The 10,917-nt window shown below is 33.7% G+C and overlaps 3 protein-coding genes across 3 annotated transcripts; 2 read left to right on the forward strand and 1 right to left on the reverse strand.

Annotated features, from left to right (window-relative positions):
* The first annotated feature begins 555 nt into the window (after window positions 1-555).
* Window positions 556-2,754, forward strand: LOC107177778 (cytochrome b561 domain-containing protein At4g18260). The gene is made up of 4 exons (XM_015532196.3): window positions 556-701; window positions 805-966; window positions 1,598-1,746; window positions 2,109-2,754. Exons 1-4 carry the CDS (start codon window positions 588-590, stop codon window positions 2,398-2,400), a joined length of 717 nt encoding a protein of 238 aa, XP_015387682.1. The 5' UTR covers window positions 556-587; the 3' UTR covers window positions 2,401-2,754.
* A 1,294-nt stretch (window positions 2,755-4,048) lies between these two features.
* Window positions 4,049-5,645, reverse strand: LOC102617002 (uncharacterized). The gene is made up of 3 exons (XM_006484835.4): window positions 5,350-5,645; window positions 4,517-4,588; window positions 4,049-4,384 (listed from the first exon to the last, which is right to left on the reverse strand). Exons 1-3 carry the CDS (start codon window positions 5,519-5,521, stop codon window positions 4,089-4,091), a joined length of 540 nt encoding a protein of 179 aa, XP_006484898.1. The 5' UTR covers window positions 5,522-5,645; the 3' UTR covers window positions 4,049-4,088.
* Window positions 5,646-7,999: 2,354 nt separating this feature from the next.
* Window positions 8,000-10,917, forward strand: LOC102616703 (GDSL esterase/lipase At4g10955). Its single transcript, XM_006484834.4, has 2 exons — window positions 8,000-8,375; window positions 9,720-10,917. The coding sequence occupies exons 1-2, from the start codon at window positions 8,221-8,223 to the stop codon at window positions 10,735-10,737; spliced, it is 1,173 nt and encodes a 390-aa protein (XP_006484897.1). The 5' UTR covers window positions 8,000-8,220; the 3' UTR covers window positions 10,738-10,917.

Genomic DNA, 10,917 nt, shown 5'->3' on the forward strand with positions numbered 1-10,917 from the left:
AAAGTAGTGGGAGGCATAAGATAATGTTTACAAGGCCTAGTGTGTAACCTGCCAAAATCCACTTTCCAATTCCATAACTCTTTATTCAAAATCTTTGAAATCTGTTCATTTCTTGACATTCCATCAACCAGAAAAAGCCTGAAAAAGTGAACCCCACTTGGTTGAAATGGTAATCCATGCCCATTCCCCACTTCCTTTCTAATTTCTTACTGAAAATCTTTAATCTCTTCACCTAAAGCATCAAGTTGCTTCATGCAACACATACATACATTGCAATGATCTCATTTTTGGCTTTCTTCAACACATAAAGATTATAAATATATTTGTTCCTCAAATCAATGTTAATGACTTCATGTTGTTGAAATAGATAAATAAATAAAACCCTTCAAGTATTCAAGTGGGTTCTCAGCTTAGCTTTTTCCTGCTGTTGGAAAGAAATGCAATTGAGTATTGCTGTTCTGGAGCAAAGATCATGCAGCATAGTGAGCCTTTAACAACAGTACCTTCCATCTGAGGCTGTTACATTTCTTTTGCCGATTGCCTGTTAAGTGAAATTTCAAGCTTCTAGAAAAGCTTAAGGAAGAATTATGCAAGTCCTGCAGAAACCGGTTTCTTCCATCTTTTGTGCAAGTATCATTATGTTTCTTCTTCCACCATCTCTTTCTTCTTCTCTACAACCTGAACAAAGCAACAATCAGAAGGTATTTGGTTTAAATATTCTACTTCACATGTATACATATACAAACAAGTTCTGTTGCTGTGATTCTAATGAAAAGATCTGGTGAAATTTCCCGATCATTACAGATGAGTCCTAAACTGCTGTCTCAGATTACAGTCCATGCATTCCTTCTTTGGGTTTCAATGGGGTTCCTCATGCCTGTTGGAATACTCATTATCAGAATGTCAAACAGAGAGGAGTGTGGCAGAAGACTCAGAATCATCTACTATGCTCATGCAATTTCACAGGCAAGTTTGTCTGTTTGTTCTTGTTCGTCTCCTGTTGCAGTCTTTATCATTTTCAACAAATTCGGATAATACAACAATTAAGTCTTTTTAAATTGTTCATTAACACTTCCGTTTCCATTCATTGGCATAAATCGTATCTCTACAGTGTAAGTGCAAGATTTCACTTAAAATTTCAACATTATTTAGTACAAGTCGCTGCAAAACCCTTTAGCTTTTCATAAAGCTAAGGTTGATAATAAAGTAAAATGCCCCCTGATTTGCAATTATTTTATATAAAACCCAATAACCCATAGTTTGTTGAATATCTAAGTAACTCCTCTATAACAGAAGTTTGATTAAAGGGATTATCATGATTCATGAATACTTGAGAGGCAAGAAAAGACAGATTATAAACTAATAGCTGATTAATTAGCAACTCATATTTTTTTATCTTATCCTATTCATATCATGAGACATAATAATAACGTTAGGTGTTTCATTTATCCACTTATAAATCACAAATCTGAACATGAAAATATAAATTAAACATAAGAGAATATAGCTTACTAAAACTTTTACCTCATGATAGATATGCATTTTTTTTTTTTTTTCAAATGTGTACTGAATCAGTTTTTGTCTTTGTTTATAACAGACACTTGCCTTACTTCTAGCGACAGCAGGAGCTGTACTATCAATCAAAAACTTCAACAATACTTTCAATAATCATCACCAGAAAATAGGTGTGGCATTATACGGTATCATATGGCTGCAAGCCCTAATTGGAATCTTAAGGCCACAAAGGTAAATTGATATTCTCTGTGTATAAGATCCTTCATTTTTCTGTTCCAATCTGTATTCATTTTTTATTTCAATCTGTATCAGCTATAATACAATTAAGACACCACATATTATTGGCTTGTACAATCCATGTGTTCTGTGACAATCCCCATCATCCATCTTTGAACCTTTCACAATCCTACCAACAATTTCTTCAATTCTATGAAGTCAAAACAATCTTTAGTGAGAGAACTTTAGGTAAATTTTTGCATTGCCCGCATTCAGAATTATTTGTGATGTGTATGAGGCGAGAGAAAAACATCGATGCGAGTATGAATGTTTTTTAGTATCCATGAAAATTGTTATTAATTAAATTTTCTCTACAGGGGATCCAAAGGAAGAAGTGTATGGTTCTTTGCACACTGGGTTCTAGGAACTGCAGTATCACTGCTGGGAATTCTCAACATATATACTGGATTACAAGCCTACCATCAAAAGACATCAAGAAGCATAAGACTTTGGACAATAATTTTCACTACTGAGATCTCTTTCATTGTATTCTTCTACCTGTTGCAAGACAAGTGGGTGTATATGCAAAAGCAGGGAGTGATTTTAGGAAATGAACCAAGAAGGCCCCATGGCCATGATAAAGAGGTTTCACAACAAGACAAGCCATAAGAATTGACAACAGCGACTTGTTGAAAAAGCATATGAATTAAAGACTACTTTAAACTAACATGGGATTCTCCCTTCGCCTTTCTTATACTTACTATTTTTCAGAATTTTTATTCTTCAGAAGGACCTCGTCAAGGCATTGGCATTTTGGCTGAGATTACCATCAATAATATGAGTTAAAAGTGTTTTGCTGATTTCTTTTTTTCTTCCTTTTTTTTTATTGTCTTCTGTAAAGCAGCTATTTGTTTGAAGATTGTAATTAAACTGGATCATATTTTTGTGGTTAAAAAATGCACATATAGGAACTCAGTGTCTTGTAACATATATGACAGTGAAGTTCTATCTTGTTGTAGTAAAGCTGTGCATATAATTTTTGACCTGCATTTTTCCAATTTATAGAAACTTATTCATGAAATGTTGATTCCACGAAGCTTTTTTTTTTTTGCCTAGAAAAGGAAACATAAATAAGCTTGACAGATTTCAACTTATGGCATAACCTTTCAGCTTCTTGGTTTACTCACCAATCCATATCTCAATGCAAAACATGTTTTTCTTTTAAGTTAAAAGAGAAAACTGAATTGAAAATTCATGCATCAGTTTACGGGGTTTCCTATAATCAACCATTTATCAGAGCAAGAGTCACTTTCATAAATAATAACAACGGCACTTGCTTTTTTAAATATTTAACATCTCAGTAAATCTATTCAAAACATGGGTTTACGATAAATAGTTTCATCCTGTTCTAAGTGCACCCTATGGTTGACTAGGAGAGGCTCTAGAGAGAGTAAATTGGTGAGTAAAATCAAAGTAGTCAAAAAATATTGTCAAAATTTTCGGTTGTAGATTCAAGTGCTGGGGAATAAGAAGAATGATTCAACCAGGAAGTCACCTCTGGGGGTCTCTGATTTCTATTATTGAACTTACATTGAATCATTTTGCCTCAAGAAATTCGTATATGTAAGAGACTATCCCATCATAAAGTTTTGAAAGTGTATCACAGTATCAGAGTTTCAGTACATAGCCAATCCTAAGTCAACATTTTCCACTACAGCTACTAGCTTCAACAACCCACTAATCCCTCAATCCTACATTCTAGAACACCGCAAACTTCAGCCGCAGGTGAAATGTTGGAAAATAATACTAGTTAATTATTAAATCTTGTAGATAATAAACAATATAGTACTACCAATATCATAATTTTTTATACATAAATTGCTTCAATTGTTGATGCAACTATGTAGGTTTTTGACGGATGGGGATGGCGATAGGGAGGAAGGTTGACATGTTTATATCATGGCAGTAAATACTAAAAACAGAACCTACTAACTATTGCCTTGAGAAGTAGATCCGAATCTCTCGGGGAAACCTAGAGAAGTAGATCTAATATTGGGAAAAAGGAAAAGACCCATTTGTATAGTCTGATGACCTTTCACATAAGATCAACAGCTCAAAGAGATTAAGTTCTCAACTGTTGTGAATTACTTGGAAAACGACACTTCGAAGAGCATAATTCTTTTGGAGCAATCTCAGAAAAGTCATTATGCTGCCAACTTGCCATCAAGTGTAATTAACTCACACAGACAAAGTGTATGGCAAATTTTGGGAGAAAAGTATCCTACTTGCTATCTAATATTTAGCAGCTCATAAGTCATAAGTAAACGCAAATTCTATACAATAAATAAAAAGATCTGTCATGGAAAAAGTTGAACATAACCAGTTAATACAGCAATTCCTAGTATAATAAAAGGTGGAAGAATAACAAATGCCCCAATAGTGGCGAAGAAAACTGAATCATTCCTCTCAGACACCTCGTTCAAGTAAGCTTGTCTTCTGATGTTTCGCTTCTGTGAGATAGTTAAGAACTTTTCACTAACCTTCTTTAAATTTTTACCCAATGGAATACTGAATTCATCATCTCTATCCCCAATCAACTGGGCAAGCTGATCACGAATTGTAAGTTTCCGAGAGCTGCCATCACTCTCATAACCTATTCATCAAGTAGACCTTGGCTCAGCTATGTAAAAAGGGGCTTCACTCATTTCAATTATTATTATTGTTATTGTCTCAAGAGGGAAATGTATAATACTTTCGAAGTAAGGCATGAATAATATTTACATACCCTCTAGCGATGAGCTAGTGGAAGTGAGTTGTTCCAAGAGATCCAGCTGTGTCTGTGCTGAAGATGAAGACCCTATGATAAAAAAAAAGTTTAAAGACAATTAGATTCTGTAATTTAAAAAAAAAAATTGCATAATCAATATACAGCCGAAGCTACAAATCACTTGCATCACACAATATATTATGATTGTTGTCATAGAATCTGGTTCGTTATGAAAGGCGTGCAAAAGACATGTAAAAGATAAGGATGTCACTGTCAATTTTCAAGCACAATGAATCAAACGCTTCAAGCAATTTAATCTAGTATGACAACTGTTGATGAAAACAGTTTGCTCTGTCGCCATGAGGCACTGTCCGTTTATGATTTTTCCCACAAAAAGAGCCTCATAGCATCCCAAAACAAGGCACAAGACCATCCTCAACTCAAAGCAATGTGGGATAATTCCCTCTCCACCAACAACACACGCTAAATTTTACAAGATATTGATCATTACTGCCCCGACGTGTAAATAGCTCAGAAGCTGAAAGCTTTTGAATGTAATTTATCTCAATCCCAATGCAAAATTTTCATATTTGTATGCCTATCAGATGTTTGATGTAAGCTCTGGCGGAGATTCTGATAGAAAAATCATACCACAAAGTCTATTTTATTCCAGTATTCTAGTTTATATCCAAAAGTCATATGTTACAAGCCATAATCTGCCAAACTAAATTCAATAAACTCCAACAAAACTAAACCCACCTCCTGTTTCATGCAACTAATCAAATCAAACAATTATATATATATATATATATATATATATATATATATATAAAGAGCAACTTTTTTTTTACCAGATAAAGAAGCAGCAGGAGGATCCTCCTCTGTAACACCACCACCGCCTTCAGCTCCAATTCTCTGAGATTGAGCAAAAGTTTTACACGAAGTAGTCTGGGACTGGAGCTTGAACAAGTGCTTGTGCTTTGGAATCACAAACGGAGAAGGGGCTATGAAATTCAATGCCATCCTTTTTTTTTTTATTTAGCTGTTTCTGCCAAATTAAACTATATCAACTTTGATCTTGTCATTTTCTTTTTTTTTTGTAATTTTGTTTATATTATTTAATTTTTTTAATTCTTTTTTTCTGGCCTCTATAAAGTTTTAAATTTCTGTTTGTAACAACCTTTATTTGATTGGCGCAATTTTTGTACCAAATATTAAATATCAGAAATTCGAATCCACAAATATTACCAAGAGTCGTGATCCTCTACGACTGACGTCATCTAGGTTAAGACGTGGCTGGCAGTGATTGGAAGGCCTATAGAAATAGTTAAAATCTATGTACTATTCACAAAAAATCATAAGATGAGTAAACTAGGAGGTATAAATTAATTACTTTTTTTTCCTTTTTTTGGGTTCATAACATTCCTCTACCTCTCAGAAAAAAAGAAAAATAAACTGGAGAAAATATTAGATTCCTTTGCAAATTGCACCTTGAAATGCCATTAAAAAAAAAAAAGGGTTAATTTTATCCTGCCCCCAAATGTTTCAATATTTTTCGCCACGCACCCATATGTTTCGAAAATACTCACTCCACACTCAATTCCGTTAATTTGACCGTTATGTTTAACGGTCCTATTTGAAATTTAAGTAAATATCCGAAATACCCCTTATCTTGAATTAGAAAAAAATAAAATGAGATAAAATGTTAATTTAATAATTAATGTTTACATTAAAAAAATTTATTTAAAGGTAATTAATAATAATTCCATCAATTAAATTATCAAATAAATTTAATTTATCGTCATCAAATAATATTTAGGGTATGAATTTTCAAATTTGCCCTTTGACCGTTAGAATAAACGGTCAAAATAACGGAATTGGGTGTGGAATGAGTATTTTGAAATATATGGGTGCGTGGCGAAAAATGTTGAAACATTTGGGGGCAGGACAAAATTAACCCAAAAAATAATAACAATAATAATAACTGTTCTTTTTCTTTTTATCTTATCTTATCTTAAATTTTATATTTTATACACAATGGAGAATCTTTTAATAATAGGCATTATTGATTGTAGAAACATTAAATTAATGAATTTCTTAATACTTTTATTCTTGTATTTGTCCTTAATATATCATTTTTCCTTCAAATTTTTTGAAGTCAAATGATATATATACTAATATGATTTATCATTCCATTTCGTAATCAATCTTCATTCTTGAATTGATTAGTATTCATAGAGTTCCGCAATATTTACAATTGTTAGTGAATTATTTATTATAATCTTAATTATCGAAGGAAAATAATTAAATGATTTATTTATAAATTATAAAGAATTATTATTATTTTTTCTTTTTGGAGCTTGGTGATGTCACGTAAATTAGTCTTAAATTCACAATTGCTTGGACATGATTCTAACTTGCGGCGTTTCTCCTGTCTGGTGCTTTTATATCATATTTGGAAAATTAGAATTAGGTTTTGATCATCTTTTAATTCCTTGTAAAAGAGCCAAAGTTCTAATTCAAAGCTACATTGGCTACTTAACTCGGTCTATCTTGCATTAAGATTAATACTGATGATTTGGTTAAGGGTAATCAAGAGATTTCAGCAGGCTTGAATGGTGCTTTTTGGTACTGCTGTGCTATGTCTCTAGGTTAATCCAAAATCAATTTACACTAAAATATATTCTATTATTACATCCATTGACATCACTTTTTTCATGAAGGGGCATTCAATTTGCTGTTGAAGAGTGGTTCAACTTCTACTCTTGCTTGTTTCCTAAGTTCTCATTTTTAAGCCATTACGACAACTTTGTATCTAATAGTTAGAACTATAAAATGGAGATTAGTGGTATGAATTTTCATTAAAGTCGCATTTTTTGAGTAGATGATTTAATTGCGGATTGTTTGAAAAATATAAGAGTTGTCCGCTCATCATATATTCGATGAGATATTTCATCTACCATTGTTTGAAAATTTATACATAAAAATTCTCAAAAATTACTCAAATATGAATTTACTAAACCTTTTATAGTTCAATATTATTCTTTTCCTTCTTTTTTCTTTTCAATAGAATTCGCACTATTCATTGGGAAAAAAAAAAAAACCTATCATAAAGGAGTCCAATAAATAAATATGGTCCATAAGGAATAATTACTTTGTTCTTTCTTTTTTCTTTATTTGAATATTACCTTTTTCTCGATAGATATATATACACAATACAAAAAAAAAAAAAAAGAAGGAATTTTGTAGGCCAATTAAATTATCTGACTTTTGCAACTTCACTCGCCAACATGATCAATAATTAATTCACGTCCAACTGTAATCCAAAACAAAATCTAACTGTTTTGAATGACCAAAATAGCCCTCAAGAGTCGCGGGAGAAGACACCAAAAGCCCTGCTTCTTGGCTACGGATAGAGTCGAAGACGCATACGTTGAAGGGCAATATAGTAAACTGAGACCGACAACAAAAGGAAATATGACCGTTGGGGACTTGCAAAACCAGGCGTTTTCCGAAATTATTATTTTAATGAAATTGAAACTGAGCTTCTTCTTCGAATCAGATACTCATTACCAAGCAGAAGCTTTTAAACGATCCAAAAAAACTAAAACCCCACAAACCAAAACAAAAGCCTCTCTCTCTCTCTCAATGCATCTATAAGATGAAATTTTGAAGCAAGATAAAAAAAAAAAAGAAAAAGAAAGAAGGCCATTTTCGTTTTGATGGCAAAGATTGGAGCAGCGGAGATAACATTAGCACCGACTAAGGAAATCGCGACGGCGCTGGTGAAAGAAGAAGCTCACCCATATGCATTCCACGTGTCTGGGCCTCGTAATGTTGCTTCTCCGAATTGGAGAGACCTTATCAACTCTAGTTGGTCAGTGCTGATTATGCTGTGCTGTTTTGTGTTTTTTTTTTCTCCTCTGGCCATGTTTTTGAAACTTGGGTGTTGGGTGTTGATTAGTTTTTGAGTGACCCATTCGGTAATAGAGTGAATTTTGATCATAAATGAAGCTCAATTTGGGCACCCATTTTGTGTTTGTTTAGATTCTGTTGGTTTATGTGCTTTGTGTACTGTGATTGACCCATCTGCAGCTTTCAAGATTCTAATAGTAATGCTTTCACTTTAAAGTTTAATGTTTGTTGTATCAGATAGGCTAGGAATTGTGTTACAATCACTTGAGATCTGATAATTTAAGATAGAACTAATTAGAAGATTAGGAATTACTGGGTTTATATGTTTATCTGAAACTAAAATTGAGGATTAAATTTGGTGTATATATATGGTGAGACTTTGATTATTCATTGTTACTGGTGGCGTGGTCCTCTGTGGATATTTTTGGTAATTTTCTGATCAGGCAAATCTTTAGTTGCATGAATTCAGGATATTGAAATTCTATTTTATTTCCATTTCTGCTGCATCACCTTACCTAATGCAATGTTTTGTCCATTTATCTGAGGCTTATGTGAATTCTTTTCGGCAATTAGTTTTAAAGATAATTCAAATGGTGAACTGCATTTATTCCTATAATTTTGCCACAACTGTGTGACAAACCCTTTGATACCCTGTTCTCTGTTTAATTGCTTTGATGATTAGAGGAAAGAAACAAAAATTCAGAATAACATTATAACAAGGTCTTATGCATATGGTGCTTTAGTCCAAGTTTATTTCATCTCCTTGTCATTTGGTCCTTCTATAGCATATCCATAGCCTAAATCAGAAAATAAATGAATAAATAAAAATAAAATTGGGAAAGTAGGAAAGGGTCCAAAATTTCACTGTATGGTGTTTGGTCTACGGTTCTATTCAATTTGTTGTTGTTGGGCCTACAATCACAACTTTGGCATATCAGACAAATTTTTTCTATGGAATTATTCATAGCATTTGGATCTTCCATATTGATACTGCTGGTAATTATGTACTGAGAATTGAATTAAATAAAAAGAATATATGAATTTTTATGTTGTTTATTTTAAAGTTCCTTGTCAGTTTTATTTGAGCATTGTTTTTCTTTAGAATTCGATTGTTTGGACATTCTTTTCCTTGATTGTTTGGAAATCAAGCAGAGATTTCCTTTTTCTGCAAAATCAGCACTGCTTTTCTGTATCATGGTCGTATCAGCTTTGTGCTAATATCAAATTGGCTGCATTGTGATCTATTTGACAACCTTTGGTGTTTTAACAGATACCTATTGTTATTCTGTGTAATCTGTATATACAGGAAGGATCCCAATCACAAGAGAACTGTTATTGCCTGCTTCATACAAGCAGTTTATTTGCTTGAAATTGATAAGCAAGAGAATAGGACAGAAGAAAGTGCTCTTGCTCCAAAATGGTGGATTCCCTTTAAGTACAAGCTGACTCAGACCTTGATTGATGAAAGAGACGGTTCCATATATGGTGCAGTATTAGAGTGGGATCGAGCTGCAGCAATGGCTGATTTGGTACTCATCAGACCCAGTGGAGCACCCAAAGCTATTTTAGCACTTAGAGGAACATTACTCAAGAGCTCGACAATTAGAAGGGATATTGAGGATGACCTCCGATTTTTAGCTTGGGAAAGCTTGAAGGGTTCTGTCAGATTCAAGGGAGCTCTAGAGGCATTAAGATCAGTTGCTGGAAGCTATGGAAGCAGCAACGTGTGCATAGCAGGTCATTCCCTGGGGGCTGGCTTTGCCCTCCAAGTTGGAAAAGCATTAGCAAAGGAAGGAATATATGTGGACACACATCTATTTAACCCACCTTCCGTTTCTTTGGCTATGAGTGTCAGAAACATTGGTGAGAAGGCCATTTTCGCTTGGAATAGATTTAAATCAATGCTTCCTTCAAGCAGTGTAACTCAAACTAGTGATGAGGGCCAGAAGATCACTTCTCCAGCGGGATTCAAGAATTGGGTTCTTCATTTCTATGGGGATAAAACTTCTTCAGAATTGAAAAAGTGGGTGCCTCATTTATATGTAAATAATAGTGACTATATCTGTTGCTATTATACCGATCCTGCTGGCACAGTTGAAAACAATGCCAACAAGGAGAATTCAGGTCCTATTAATGGACAAGTTGCAGCGAAGCTGTTTGTCATGTCCAAGGGAAAACAGAAATTTCTTGAGGCACATGGATTACAGCAATGGTGGTCTGATGACTTGGAACTTCAAATGTCTCTCCAGAACAGCAAGCTGATAAGCAGGCAGCTGAGATCCTTGTATAGTCTCCCAGCTCCACAAAAGACTCCCCTCCAATAAAGCTGAGATAACAAAAGGTTGTTGTTCCTTACTATTCAATGTTAAATAACTCGTTTTCAATCCTTATTCTTCATATTACATAATTGATGAAGCAATGTATGGACCCGTGGGGTGATGATCATGGTGATCAATCAAAAGTTCTTTATTTCTAATACAAAAATGTTAATGTGCCTTCTATTA

This window comes from Citrus sinensis, chromosome 4, assembly GCF_022201045.2.
Source record: "Citrus sinensis cultivar Valencia sweet orange chromosome 4, DVS_A1.0, whole genome shotgun sequence".
Lineage (NCBI taxonomy): Eukaryota > Viridiplantae > Streptophyta > Magnoliopsida > Sapindales > Rutaceae > Citrus > Citrus sinensis.

Coding starts and splice junctions, on each gene's coding strand:
- LOC107177778 (XM_015532196.3), top strand. CDS start 588: ATGCAAGTCCTGCAGAAACCGGTTTCTTCCATCTTTTGTGCAAGTATC. Junction 967..1,597: donor ATGCTCATGCAATTTCACAG/GCAAGTTTGTCT, acceptor TGTTTATAACAG/ACACTTGCCTTACTTCTAGC. Junction 1,747..2,108: donor GGAATCTTAAGGCCACAAAG/GTAAATTGATAT, acceptor TTTTCTCTACAG/GGGATCCAAAGGAAGAAGTG.
- LOC102616703 (XM_006484834.4), top strand. CDS start 8,221: ATGGCAAAGATTGGAGCAGCGGAGATAACATTAGCACCGACTAAGGAA. Junction 8,376..9,719: donor GACCTTATCAACTCTAGTTG/GTCAGTGCTGAT, acceptor CTGTATATACAG/GAAGGATCCCAATCACAAGA.
- LOC102617002 (XM_006484835.4), bottom strand. CDS start 5,521: ATGGCATTGAATTTCATAGCCCCTTCTCCGTTTGTGATTCCAAAGCAC. Junction 4,589..5,349: donor TCCTGCTGCTTCTTTATCTG/GTAAAAAAAAAG, acceptor TTTTTATCATAG/GGTCTTCATCTTCAGCACAG. Junction 4,385..4,516: donor CACTAGCTCATCGCTAGAGG/GTATGTAAATAT, acceptor CTTGATGAATAG/GTTATGAGAGTGATGGCAGC.